Genomic DNA, 14860 nt, shown 5'->3' on the forward strand with positions numbered 1-14860 from the left:
AGGCCCCGCCCCCCGAGGCCCCTAGGCGCGGGCCGCAGCCTCCGTCTCGCCCTAGCCGCGGAGCGCCGCCGAGAGGCCGGCGGGTGGGCACTCGCTCCGCCCCCTCCCGGCCCGCCGCGCCGGCTCCCGCCTCCTTCCCTCTCCGCCTGCTCCCGCCTCCCTCCCTTTCCGCTGCCGAGGCGGCGGGAGCCGAGCCCGAGCGGACCGAGCCGCGGCTGCAGCCGGCGGCGGGCGCCGAGGAGGCGGCGGCGGCGGGGCGGGCCGCGGGCGGTCAGGCAGGCGGCGGCGGCGATGCGGCGGCCCCGCTGAGCCCGCCAGCTCCGGGCGCCGGGGGCCGGCCGCGCGAGGCGGCCCGGGTCGGGCGGCAGCATGCGGAGCGGCGAGGAGCTGGACGGCTTCGAGGGCGAGGCCTCGAGCACCTCCATGATCTCGGGCGCCAGCAGCCCGTACCAGCCCACCACCGAGCCGGTGAGCCAGCGCCGCGGGCTGGCCGGCCTGCGCTGCGACCCCGACTACCTGCGCGGCGCGCTCGGCTGCCTCAAGGTCGCCCAAGTGGTAGGTGCCGGGCGGGCCCCAGGTGCGGGCGGGCGGCCTAGCCGGGCGCCTTCCCTCCCCGCTACCGCTTCGGGGGCGCAGGCCCTGCGGGCCGCCGCCGCGCACTCGCCTCCCGGGGCCAGACCCCAGCTGCTCGCGCCCCCTCTCCCTCGCGGGGTCCTGGGCCGCCCTCCCACCTTCCCTGGGGACCCTGCCCTCTCCAGCCCTGCAGCCTCAGCTGTGCGCCTCCTACCTGAACACCTGCCCCCCGGGCCTACCTGTTCACTCCCGCCTTCGCCGTCGCCAGCCTTTTTCATTATTGGGCTTGGTGGTCAGCGAAGCCCGGCGCGGAGGTCATGCTGTCCCCTGGGTGACTGCTGGTCACAGCAATTTGTGGCAGGTTTTCGGGGCCCTCACAACCTCCACCTCCGCTGAAGGCCCTTCTCTGTCTGCTTCCACCACTGGGGACTGTGGCTTGATTTCCTTCTCCGCGTGTGGCAGAGTGCAGGGCATAGGGTAGATACTCAATAAATGTGTTGAATGGAGGCATGTAGCCTAGATGCAGCGGGGGTGCCCAGATCTGCCCCCCAAAGTCTCCAGTTTATACCGCAGAGGTTTGATTCCCGCTAATTAACCTAGAAGACCCAACCAGCATCCCTCAGTCCTCTGCCCCAGCTCGGTGGCTGGCATTGCCCAATTGGTACCCAGAGTTAAATCACTGGAGGAGGGCAGCCAGTGTTGGAGGCAACAGAAACAGAGAACTTTCTGTCAGACTTGTCGATAGTAGAGCTCATCTCAGAATTCTTCTTTTCAGCTTCCAGGGTATTCAGGGCAGAGGCCTACCACTTCTGCCCCTCTTCTATGGTTTTGTAACAGGCCTCTCTGGGCAGTTGCTTAGCTCTCTAGTGGACAGGGCATGCTCCAGTTCAGGGAAAAAACGTGTCCCGTATTCCCTGTCACAGGTAGGCCTTCCTCTGAGGCCTGGCAGCAAAACTTTATAGCCTTCTCGGCCAGAGAAGCCATTTGCTTAGAGCTGCAATGTGTGCATATTGTTTCTTCCAGGCACTGGGCTTATGCTTAGTTGAGTACATAGATAAACATCCCTTGGGAATAATATAAAATGTGGACACCCTTTAAATGAAGGTCTCAGTGTTTGTAAATTGCAGAATCATAGACTATTTTCTCTCTCTCCGGCTTGTTCTGCTGATGGACAGGGGATATTTTTGAAGGGCTCTAAAAAAGGCAAATGGAATAGGTTACCCCTCTCTAGAATTTTAAACTGACCTTATCCGGTAAGCTGGAATGTTCTCAGGGATATGTTGGTTCTGTAGTTAGGCATTGCTGTTAGCAAAGAGAATGGAGGAGGTGGGGGAGGGAGGAGGGTGGTGTATAACTGCCTTTTAAAAGAGGCAGCTAGCCAATGTTTGAGTACAGCACAGATAATCAGAAATGAGTAAAAAAACAGGGCGTGAACTTGGACCCAGGTGGAAAATAGGGCCTTGCTAAGTACCTTCCTTTGTTTATTCTGTGGACTTTTGAAAGTAAAGAGAACTAGCCACTCAAAGGATCTGGTAAAAGAATGAAAATCAGTAGTTTGTATAAAGTGCTGGTTGCCATCTCATCGCTGGGACTTTGTCACCTAAGGCCAGGAATGGAAGCCGGTGGTATTTGTCATTGCCTTTTGGTAAGATGCTGTTTTGTCGTAGAAATTTGCTTTTCATCTGGAAAAACTTGCGGGCCCAGCCCCTAAAATCTCGCGTAACTCTGCCATTTGTCTCATGTTTGAATTTAAACAGTAAGAGGATGTGTGGGTGAGTGAAAGAAAGGGACCTGCTTGAAGGGTACGGCAACTTGAAACAGTCTTCCATGTACTTGGCTTCTCAGCCTTGATATCAAGTCAGGGTTTTTTGGGGGCGGAACCCTCACAAAGCTGAGAGATTGGACTCTAGATTTAAACAAGAAGTCCTTGTGAAGATATTTTTAAGATGTTTACAAAGTTCAGAATCCCATCAGGAAATACGGATAAGTTATAATTCTTACCTTAGAGCTTGTATTACAGTTAACATACTGTTTTTGAGAAATATCTGACTTTTTCATTTTAGTTTTTTCATGGACATTTTTTGTGGTTTGTGGCCTCTTGCAACCTGTAGTGATCCTTGCTACTCCAAGTGTGGTCCATAGAACAGCACCATTACCAGCATCTGAGAGCTTGTTGGAAATGCAGACTCGGAGAGCCAACCCTAGACCTTCTGAATCATAATCTGCACTTTAACAGGATTCCCCCGGTGATTCACATGCACATTCAAGTTTCAGACTTACTATTTTTTTAAGACTTTATTTATTTATTTGAGAGAAAGAGTGAGCAAGAGAGAGAGAGAGAGACAGCATGAGCAGGGGGAGAGGGAGAAGCAGGCTCCCTGCTGAGCAGGAACCAGATGTGGGGCTGGAACCCAGGACCCGAGGATCATGACCTGAGCAAAGGCAGACGCTTAACTGACTGGGCCACGCCCTGAACTTACCTTTCTATATCATTTTATTTATTGATTTATTTAAAAGATTTTATTTATGCATTTGAGAGAGAGTGCACAAGCAGAGGGAGAGACAGGGAAATGGTGAGGCAGGCTCAACTCAGACACTTAACCAAATGAGCCACCCAGGCGCCCCTCTATATCTTTTTTTTTTTTTTTGGCAAAGTATTAAAGCCTCTCACAGGTGCTAGCAATCAGTTCTCTATCAGAACCATTATACTCAACCTCAAGGCTGAGGTTTTACTGTAAAACGAGCCTTTGCCTCCTAAAAGGATTAAGAGAATGAGGTGATGTATAAATTAGCACCTAGCATTTTAGGTGCTTAGTGTGTAATAAAAGATATCATTGCTGCTAATTAATATTTCCTGTCTTTAAAGAAACTTGGTGAAATTGCCATCCCCAAATTACAATTATATATTTGAATTAAAAATAGTTTACTTCCTAGTGATTTATTTTTTTTTAAGATTTATTTATTTATTTTAGAGAGCGAAAAAGAGAGCTAGTGCGGGGAAGAGGGAGAGAGAGAGGCAGACTCCCCGCTGAGCTCAGACCCCCCCCCCCAAGCAATCTCAGGACCTTGAGATCATGACCTGAGCTGAAATCAACAGTCCTTCGCATAACCAACTGAGCCACCCAGGTGCCCCAACTTCCTAGTGATTTAAAAGTTAAATTGTTGGGGCTCCTGGGTAGCTCAGTCCGTTAAGCTTTTGCCTTTGGCTCAGGTCATGATCCCAGGGTCCTGGGATCGAGTCCTGCAATGGGCTTCCTGCTCGTGCTCTCTCTCTCTCCCTCTCTCAAATAAATAAATAAAATCTTAAAAAAAAAGTTAAATTGATATTTTAAATGAAATGTTTTTGATATTAAAACTAATCTGAAAAATGAAAATTGATCAGTATTTTCATAGATTAAATTTTTTTTTAAGATTTTATTTATTTGACAGAGAGAGACACAGCGAGAGAGGGAACACAAGCAGGGGGAGCGGGAGAGGGAGAAGCAGGCTTCCCATGACCAGGGAGCCCAATGTGGGGCTCGATCCCAGGACCCTGGGATCATGACCTGAGCCGAAGGCAGACGAGCTGCTTAGCAGCTGAGCCACCCAGGCGCCCCAATACTTCCTTCCTTCTTGTGAATGTGGATTCTGTGAGTGCTTATTGGTTTTTAGCTTCCAGACATCAGTTAATGAAATAGTTAATGTAGGCCTTTTGCTTTTTCTCATCAGCTTGGTTGAAAGCATAGTTTTGCTCGTGGGTTGGGGGTTGGGTGGTTGGGGAAGGCATTCGGTCATTTATACCATGAGTTAGGACAGGGTCAGAAGAGGACAGGCCCCAGTAGGCATTATTTAGTGAGAGCTTACTCTACTGTTGTTACCCCTAGGTTATGGATGAGGAAATTGAGGCACACAGGTTGTGTCTCATTCAAGGTCACATGGCTGGTGGGTGGTAGTGCTGGGATTTGAACCCCGTGGCAGTCTGGTTTCAGAGTGTGCTCTTTACTGCCTCCTGGACACGTCATTTTGAGTTGCACAGAGCAGGCGACCTTGAGTCCAAGGACATTTCTGTGGTTTTGGCCACCCTGGTGATGGCTTGGGTGACTTTTGCATGCTTAAGAGACTTACAAGGGTTTCGATTTCTCAGTGGCCATTATGCAGGTGTGCAGTTCCTGTGTGGGGTCCTGCCCCTCACCCAACAGGTCTGTCCACTTCCTCAGTGAGGGGATGGGCCTTCTCAAAAGTGCCAAGAGAGTCAGCATTTCACTTCTATTTTTTTTAGTAAAGATTTTATTTATTTGAGAGAGAGAGGGAGCATGAGCATGGAGTGAGGGTGGGGGGCAGAGGGACAAGCAGACTCCCCGCTGAGCAGGGATCCTGACGCGGGGCCCAGTCCCAGGACCCTGGGATCGTGACCTGAGCCAAAGGCAGCCTCTTAACCGACTGAGCCACTCAGACGCCCCTAGTATTTCAGTTCTAAAAAGACCTCTCAGGAAGCTCTTTTGCCTCAGATCCTTTTCTTAAGCTTCTCCCATGCCTGATTGACTTTCTGACATTGTATTGTCGTTATTTTAGAACTCTTTATAACCAAGTTGGGTGATATGAGGTGTTTAAATTCAGATTTTAGTTCCGCTGATCTTGAAATCTCTTAAACCTATCCTTGTCTTGGCTTCTTCAATAGTGTAATGTGGTTAGTAATGACCAAGCATTTTAGGAATTGTAAGAACTAAGAAGTCAATGTCTGAGGGGTGCCTGGGTGGCTCAGTCATTACGTGTCTATCTTCAGCTCAGGTCATGATCCCAGGGTCCTGGGATCGAGCCCCGCATCAGGCTCCCTGCTCTGCGGGAAGCCTGCTTCTCCCTCTTCTACTCCCCCTGCTTGTGTTCCCTCTCTCGCTGTGTCTCTGTCAAATAAATAAATAAAAATCTTAAAAAAAAAAAAAAGTCAATGTCTGATAGGTGCTTTCTTAGGTAATTCAAAGGCAAATATGAGTATTTACATTTCAGGGTTGAGTAATAACATATCTTTTATTTGATGGAAACCTTGTCTGCTCTTTATCTCAAGCCAGCTGGGCAAAACCCCTCACCATTCCTGCTATGTGCGGGGATGTGACAGGGCCTGTGGGTGAAGTAGTGGGTTTCACTGCAATGGGTTCTCAGATCTACCTTAAAGTGGCTCCTTGTAAAACAGTCTCATTTTCACTTAGGAAATTATTGTTATCTTTGGAAGTTGTCTTCATGGCCAAAGACTTAAAATCAAATTAATTCTAACAGAAAAGCAAAGTTAAAACCACTCTTAACTTTTTTGGTGTTCAAAATAATAAAATTATCATCCCAGACCTCAGGAGAGTGTAAGTACACATCCATTTTATAAAACCAGACAAAGAGTTCAAGAAAAGAATACTATAAACCAATCATTCTCATGAACACAGACTCAAAAATCCTCCACAAAATACTAGGAAATCAAATCCAGGGATATTATGTAGAAAGAATAGTACACCACCAACAACTGTGATTTATTCCAGGTATAAAAGACTGGTTCAGTTTTCCAAAATCAATAGATGTAATCCACCAAATGACCAGCTTAAGTAACAAAACACACATTATGTCAATGGCTGCAGAAAAAACATTTCACAGAATTCAACATTCATTCATTCAGGATAAATGCTGCCAGCAAACTAGGAAGAGAAGGGAACTTCCTCAATCCAAAAAAGACAATCTATCAAAAATCTACAGGGGCTCCTGGGTGTCTCAGTCGTTAAGAGTCTGCCCTCCACTCGGGTCATGATCCCAGGGTCCTGGGATCGAGCCCTGTGTCGGGCTCCCTGCTCCAAGGGAAGCCTGCTTCTCCCTCTTCCCCTCCCCCTGCTGTGTTCCCTCTCTCGCTGTGCCTCTCTCTGTCAAATAAATAAATAAAATAAAATAAAATAAATCTACAGCTAACATACTTAGTGGTGAAAATGAAAGTTTTCCCCCTGTGATGGGGAACAAAACAATGATCTCTATTCTCACCACTGATATCCAGCATTGTCCTGGAAGTGCTGGCCAGTGCAGGAAAAATAAATGGAAGGCAGACAGACTGAAAAGAAAGAAAACTGTCCCTCTTTGCAGATGGCATGATTGTCTGTGTAGACAATCCCATGGGAATCTCTAGATAAAGCTCCTAGAACTAATAAGTGAGTTAGCACAGTTATAAAATACAAGGTCAAGACATAAAAATCAGTATTTCTATATCTGTATATATATATATATACAATAAAAGCAATAAATCATTAGAAACAGGAAAAAACAAACAAGAAAACCCTGACAGTTACAATAGCTCTGAAAAGAATGGAATACTTAGGTATAAATCTAATGAAATATGTACAGGATCTGTACACTGAAAATTACAAAACAGTGGAGAAAGAAATTAAAGACAACCTAAATAAGTGGACAGATATTACTATGTTCATGGTTTAGAAGCCTCAGTATAGGGTTTTTTTTAAAAAGATTTTATTTATTTGACAGAGAGAGAGTGAGCACGAGTAGGGGGAGCAGTAGAGGGAGAGGGAGAAGCAGGCTCCTCGCGGAGTGGCCAGGACCCTGGGATCATGACCTGAGCCGAAGGCAGATGCTTAAGGCTTAACGACTGAGCCACCCAGGTGCCCCACAGAAGACTCAGTATAGGTTTAATATTTTCCACAAATTGATCAATAGGTTTAACACAATCCCAAAATCCCTGCAAGATTTTTTTAGAGAGAGACAAACTGATTCTAAATTTTTGGGTTTTTTTTTTTTAAAGGATTTTATTTTTTTAAGTAATCTCTACACCCAGTGTGGGACTCAAACCCATAGCCTCAAAATCAAGAGTAGCATACTCTACCGACCGAGCCAGCCAGGTGCCCTGATTCTAAAATTTGTATGGAAAGTCAAATTAGCCAGGCAAACAGATGGTGAAGTTGGTGGGAGAGTATTTAGGGGTGGGGAGAACAACTTAACATCAAGTCACCTTTGTTAGGGGGTGGGGTGGGGTGTGTGTGTGTGTGTGTTGGGGAGTGGGAAGATGGGGATGGGTTCTGAGAGTATGAGACGTTTGGCCAATTTCTTGTTCATTTCACGCCACAAGCCGGTCTCTTGACTTATAAATTAGGGTTGATGATAGTACTGTGCACTGATGAGCCTAGCATATAAAATCCTGAGCAAAGTGCCTCACATACAACGTGTTACAGACCTGTTGGCACTATAGAATATCTCTAAAATGACACAAGTTGGGAAACCGGTGGCTGAGGGCCAGAGTGGAAGGGAGACTTAGTTTTACTGTATGACTTTTTTTTTTTTTTTTAAAGATTTTATTTATTTATTTGACAGAGAGACACAGCGAGCGAGGGAACACAAGCAGGGGGAGTGGGAGAGGGAGAAGCAGGCTTCCCGCTGAGCAGAGAGCCCGATGCGGGGCTCGATCCCAGGACCCTGGGATCATGACCTGAGCCGAAGGCAGACGCTTAACGACTGAGCCACCCAGGCGCCCCATACTGTATGACTTTTTATACTTTTTGAATTATATGCCACATGCAAATATCTTCTATTAAAAAATTATTAAAACGTTAGCCGTTAAAAGTTCTATCTTAACATACGTTAGCCTGAAAGCTAATGTACTGACCATAACCTTTAACTTACTTTTACCTACTTTGTAATTTGGAGGCCTTTGGGGAGCACGATTTAGACAATACAGAACTCCTGAAGAAACTAAAAGCTTAAACATTTGTTCAATAACTTTTCCTGTTAAAAAACAACAACAACAAGCATTCTGCACGATAGTGGGCACTTGATTTATTTATTTGCTAAAGGCAAAATTTCTTTCATTTGAGAGGAATTTACCCTCATTCTATTAGTTAAAATATTATATGGGGTTATAACGTGCTATAGCATGGTGGCTATCGTTAATAATCCTGTGTTGCATATTTGAAAGTTGTAAGGGAGTAGATCTTAAAAGTTTTCATCATAAGAAAAAAAATTTATAGCTATGGATGATAACACATATTAACTAGGTTATTGTGGTGATTATTTCCCAATATAAACAAATATCGAATCATTATGTCGTACACCTGAAACTAATAAATTGTTAAATGTCAATTATATTTCCATTTTTAAAAATTGTAACATATAGGAAACGAGGAAAAAAGAAATCTCAGTATGACAGATGAAATGAAAAGATGTTTGGAGTTTTTCTCTTCCAGAGGCTCAATAAGATCATGGTTTCCAATTTTTTGCTATTAAGAAGAATACTCAGTAAATATCCTGCACTCTTATTTTGATTTGTTACTATTTTTTGTTACATTTTAAGGAATGCTTTTACTAGATCAAAGGGCAGTATCATTAAATTTCTGAGCATTAAAAAAATTATGGACTTGGTCAGCATTTCTCTGCAATATGCCTGAAGGTCCCAGTTTATTCCAGTTCTCCAGTGTGCTTACCAGTGGGGAACGGTGAGCTCAGTAAGACCTTCTGGTTCCTCCAGAGTCACAGGGCAAGATCAATTCTTCCTTGATGGCCCCGGGGGAGGGCCTTTTTTCATAATTCGAGCACGGGAAGAGCCTTTCCCAGGTCGTGGCCCTTCAGAGGACGCTTAGAGGAGTTAAGACGGGAGTGTAAGTGCACTGCCCAATCCGTGATGCTTGTCCCTCCTGGTAAAACGGATGCCTTGCTTGGGTGCTCAGGAGAGGCATATTTCCAGCCTAGAGGGAGTTCTGGAGATACCTGAGCTACAGCACATAGGTGGTCCGCCCCATAAAGGGCTGAGGTCTGTGGGGCCGCCGAGGCTGATTGTTTCGTACGGTGGTCCTGCTAGTTCCATGAGCTCTTGAAATAACCTGGGAATGCCAGCATTCTGGCCCTCCCCCTGCAGCTGCTGTCACTGCCTCGTCTCCTCATTGCTGGAAGTAGCTTCAGATCCTTTTGTAGGATGACATCCGATTTCTCTGGAAAATCCAGTTGTTTACTAGAGAATAGAGCTGTAGTCAAAGGCCCGTGACTGTGATCACAGATTCTGAATTTTCCCAGATGGTCCCAATGTGCTGTGCTGTCTCATCAGACGATATATAAGTGCATCTGAAGTTAAAAAAAAAAAAAATACTTTAAATTATGAAATAGTCCAAGCATTGCAATTATAGTGATTCATATAACAAGTACTCATGTACTGACAATGTGTCCTGATATTGTTGTTTGGAAAATAAGATTATCCCGGGGCCGGGGGACAGGCTGTACGTGTGCGCGAGAAATAAAAAGCAGGGCGAGATGAGCTGGGATTTGGATTCATTAGCGAGGTGGGACTTCAGAGAGCCCAGGAGGAAGAAGGATAGACCGGGAGAGGTAGAGAATGAGAGAACAAGGCACCCCCGGACAAGGGGATGGCCTCAGCATCTTGTGTGGTGGCCGAAAGCCAACTTAAACTTTCAAAGGCTCCGTTCAAAGTGGTCCAGGGCTGGGGAGCAGGCCTGCAGCTGGCTGGAGAAGGGACAGATGAGTGGAAGGGTACAGAATTTAGAAAGCAACACCTCCTTTGGGAAATCTTATTTTATTTTTAAGCAGTTTAACTTCTTGATGGGGAAGATTTTTGTGTGAAAGATTCTCACTCAAGGTGGGGTCCAGTGTTCCATCTCAGCGCCTGTCATGTGTGGTCTTGTCTCCAGACATTAAACGGTGGGGTCTGTCACTGGTTTTCAGAGTGGGGTCCCCCTGGGACCCCTAGAGTTCATTAATGTAGAAATGGGAGATTGAGAGACTGTGGGGCTAGGTACTAATTACATTTCAAAAAGACTAATATAACTGCATTAAATAGTAATCAGGCCAATTTCTTTTTTGGCTGGGATTTTATGGTACTGATTATTTTTTGTTGATCAGAAGCTTTGATTGACATTTGAGTAACAGACTCCTGCCTCAGAGTCTTCCCATTTGAGATTTATTCTTGCATCCTCCGCTCCCTGCCCCCTTCCCAAAAAAATGTCACTTGGCTCTGTTCTCCAGCACTGTTGTTCTTTGTTCTGCTCCAAAGAGACCTTCCCTGAGCACCCTGTGTAAAGTAGGACACCCCCCACCCCCACTCTTGATCCCCTCTCCCTGCTTAATTTTTCTTCATAGCTTGGACCACCCGACTAGAACTTCAGCTCTGTGAGAGTAGAGGTGTCGTGTGTTAAGTTTCCTGCTATATCCCCAGGGTCTCAAACAGTACCTGGCACATAGTAAGGCCCTCGTCAGCCAGTTGAATATGCAGAGAGAAAAGGGAGTGTCACTTAAGGTAGTTTTTAAGGTCAAACTATTTGAAAACATAGGATCTATGAGGGAAAAATAACCTACATTTGTGTACTTACAAATAAGCTTCCGGACTCGGTTCTGGGTGGAAAATATTGGGGAGAAAAGTATGGAAACAAAATGCCACTGTAATTCTTTTTTTTTCTTTTTTTGAACTGTGAGTTTTAAAAGGGTATCTACTGCTACTAGGAAACAGAAGCTTTTGCTTAGAAGGCAGATTTTTGTAAAAGGAGGGGAAACCATAAGAGGCCTCGCCAAGCTTTTTGCTTAGGAAAGTGTAAGATGAAAACCAGGGATTCTCCGATTATTATCGAAGTTTTCTGCTTTCTGATTAACATGTTGATAGAGAGGATCGCTCAGGATCCGCCAAGCCAACATCTTTTGAGAGCCCTCAGCACAGAAACTTAACATGTGTAAAGAAAAAGTCAACTAGGATTGAGGCTGGTCCTAGTGGTTGTCTTTATAAAGCTCTCTGATGAATATAAAAGAATAGCAGTTGCATGGGGCCCTGGGAAGGGAGGCCTCCATCTTCTGGAGGCTGGAGGGGGCTGTAGGAAATACTGAAACCCAGGATTTTGTCTCTGAGCATTTCAAATGACTGGTTAAGTTTGGGAATTATATGGGTTAATAAACACTTAAAATGTTGAGAGTTCAATCAGATGTGGATAGTTTTGGATGGCTTCTTTCTTACCACTACAATTTGATGACTGGTGCAGTGGAAGCCTTCATTTTTGTGGTTTCCCATTTATTCCAGCACAGCTATGAAAAACAGTTTAAAGCTAAAAGATTTTTGTGCCAATAAAAAAACCCAAAAAACAAAAAACCAACAACCCAAACCCCAGGAACAATGGCGGTCCCAGCGGTAGTTGCCTCTTTAGCTTGCCTACTATGTCTCCACCATTTTTGGGCCAAACCCTGTATATTGTGTATACTTTAAGAGTTGGCTGAATGACTTCAGAGTTAGATCAAGATCAGTAGCTAAATGGTAAGAGTGCTAACGTATTCTCCCCTTAAAAAAAAAAAATCTATATATGTGTTTGAAACCCTTGGCTGGGTCATCTGCTGTTGTGCATAAACAGGACAAAGGTCCTTGCCTCCGATGCGCTCATAGTCGGCTTGGGAGTGAGGGTTTGGTGTGGGGTGTTCTTACCACCAGAGCCAAGGGCGCCCTCCTAGAGGCCGGGGACAGCTTGGCAAGGAGGCCCTTGTGGGAAACGGGCACTTCACGTGTTAGTGTTGAATAGCCAGTGGCTGGCATAGGTGTGGTGTGTCCTGTGGGGGAGAAATATACCAGGTGCTGGGAGCTGGGGGCAATCCCAGCAAAGGGGGGGGCAGGTAAGGAGGACAGGTAAGCCTGGGGGGGCAGGTAAGGAGGACAGGTAAGCCTGGGGGGGGGCGCAGGTAAGGAGGACAGGTAAGCCTGGGGGGAGGGGCAGGTAAGGAGGACGGGTAAGCCTGGGTAAGGGGAGGAGGACCCAGGTTGGAAAGGGCCTGATTTGTGAGGCCAATGAATTTGGATTTCCTGAAAGAGATGGGGAGCGGTTGGAGCTGAGGCTACTTGAAATGTGGATAGTATGAATTGAGATGTGCATAAGTATAAAATACATGCTAGATTTTGAAGTTGTAATAGGAAAAGAAAATGTGAAATATCTCAATTTTTTATATTAATCACATGTCAAAATAATACTTTAGATGTAACTGGGTAAATATACTATGAAATTCTGTTTCTTTCTACTTTTTAAAAATCTGGCTGTTAAAAAATGTACAATCACTTATGTGGTTCTCCTATTTCTCTTGGCTGTCGCTGGGTTAAAGGGGGTGAGGAGGGATGATTTTGAGGTGGATGAGATGAGAACAGGCTGCATGATAGGAGACGTTGAGTAATTCAGGTGAGAAATGAAGACCCAGTTGGTCTTTTGGCAAAGGGAGTGGAAAAGATGTGACAAATGCAATTTATAGGTAGGTGGCAGTTAGGTTTTATTATAGTCCTTGTTTTTATTTTTACATTATATTCAATTCATTCTCAGTCAGAAAACTATTGAAGCTAACATTTATTGCGCATTTACTATGTGCCAGACTGCTGAGTGTTACACATGTGTTCTCTCATTTAATGCCCACAGCAGTCCTATGAGGCAGATGCTTTACAGATGAGAAAACAGGCTTTTTGATCTCACTAACTTGCTGATGGTCCCCCCGGCTACGAGGTGGGGAGCTCAGCAGCCAGCCTGCAGCGAGCACGCTGTGTTTCTACAACCACTAGGCAGGTTTTGAGCCTTGCACCAACATCACGCATCTTTCCCGTCCTACAGGGACTTAGTCCATTTCTGTTTCCCCTCTTCGGCCAGCACGGCTCCTGGGAGGTCTGCCAGCCTTGAGAGCCCTTCCGGCTCCCGATTCTTCCACAGCGAAGGGGTCACATCTGTCAGAGCCTGGAGAGGTGTTGGTTTCGTTATAAAGGGGAGCCTCTCAGTCCTTCTCTTTTAGCTCCTCGGACTGCCACTGAAATTTAAGAATTTCTGAGATCAGAGTGAGTGGAAGTTGTGAGGAAGCTGGAGACTGCTGGTGGAAGAGGGGTAGAGAGGTAAAAATTGAGGCTAGATTGTCTCCCTGTTCGCTTGAGCCAGCACTTCAGATTACTTGGGGTCAAAAGAATTGTTGACCTCTGGAACCTGTTTTTCCCCCGTAGAACAGCTACTATACATTATTGGCATCCATTCGGACTTTTGCTTGTTTATGGGTCTTAAAAGAGAATCTTTAAAGGATAAAATCACAACTCTCGTACAAATATAAAAGAGTTTATTAATTAATGAGGGAACCAGTAAGATTCAACCAGTAGGATTCCAATCTGTTCAAAGGAAAATTCAAGGATTTGCACACACATACACCATGAAATGAATTTCAAATAGATGCCACTTTGGCTCTAAGGGGGATCACTTGTCTCTCCACCAGACAGTTAATTTGCCTGTCTACAGACAAGAATCATTTGCACGGCTTATCAGTTTTGTACAACTTAAAAGAGTTGCAAAATATCTCAAAGGCCATAAAAGGGACAAATCCCATAGGATCAGATAACTTGGAAAGGTATGTTCTAACAAGGCCCATTCTTGCATTGAAGATACTCGGTAACCCTTTTGGTCCATTTCAAAATCTTTCACAATTTAGTCTGAGATGTGGGATATCTGGAGAGGGGCCTGTGTGGGCTGGATTTTTATCCACTGCATGCATGTTAGGCCCTCCCAGTTTCATTTGTCCCTTTCTCTCCGTGTCCCCTGCTCCTCCAGCTGAGCTGTTGGGTCACTGGAAGAGCCTCCGTTACAGCTTTCTGTACCCCACTTTGGGTTTCTCTCTTGTTTTCTTGTTTTTCCCTGGTCACTTTCCTTCACAGAAATAGATCTTGATCACCTACACTTAGGGCCATGCCCTTTAGTCCTCAGCCTGGTCTTCAGGGGCCTGAGTCAGGCCAGAACTGAAGGAATACAGGGAAGAGGATCACCTGCCGCCGCAGGGTTGGCGTGAGGTTGAATAGAAAGTGCCTGGCGTGGAACCTGGCTGAGAGAAGCACCTGGTGAATGCTGGCTGTTACCCTTCATGCGCATGAGTCCTGGCTCCTCCAGCTAGGTTCTAGTTGAGTCACGCTCCCATTTCAGGTTCTCTTGACCTGGATCTGCTACCTCATCCTGGCTGGAAGCTCCTTGTTCTCCCACAGTAACACGCTGATCCTGCAAGGGCACTGCAGCCTTTTGCCCAGCCAGAAGCTACCCCAGCAGGGAGTGGGCTGGGGTAAGGCTGGGTCCTGTATCCTCTTCCCTGTTTGCTCTCCCCTACCCCTCTTCCCTGTTTGCTCTCCCCTACCCCTCTTCCTACTGGCCCTGCTGTGCCCATCATGGGTTTTCTTTGTTCTGATTGGTCTCCTGTGATGGAGCACCAGCTTAAACTACATGTGTCCCTCACTCTCTGGACTCTGTGATTCCTTCCTTCCTTCCTTCCTTCCTTCCTTCCTTCCTTCCTTCCTTCCTTCCTTCCT

At 46.0% G+C, this 14860-nt stretch overlaps 1 protein-coding gene across 1 annotated transcript in view; it reads left to right on the forward strand.

Moving 5' to 3' along the window:
- Positions 1 to 297: 297 nt before the first annotated feature.
- CMTM4 (CKLF like MARVEL transmembrane domain containing 4) overlaps positions 298 to 14860 on the forward strand; it is a 64345-nt gene continuing 49782 nt past the window's right edge. The window contains exon 1 of the mRNA XM_035025050.1: positions 298 to 555. Within this exon, the coding sequence (XP_034880941.1) occupies positions 370 to 555 (186 nt within the window). The 5' untranslated portion in view covers positions 298 to 369. The remainder of the gene's footprint in view (positions 556 to 14860) is intronic.

This window comes from Mirounga leonina, unplaced genomic scaffold, assembly GCF_011800145.1.
Source record: "Mirounga leonina isolate KUSES-001 unplaced genomic scaffold, KU_Mleo_1.0 Mir_180, whole genome shotgun sequence".
NCBI lineage: Eukaryota > Metazoa > Chordata > Mammalia > Carnivora > Phocidae > Mirounga > Mirounga leonina.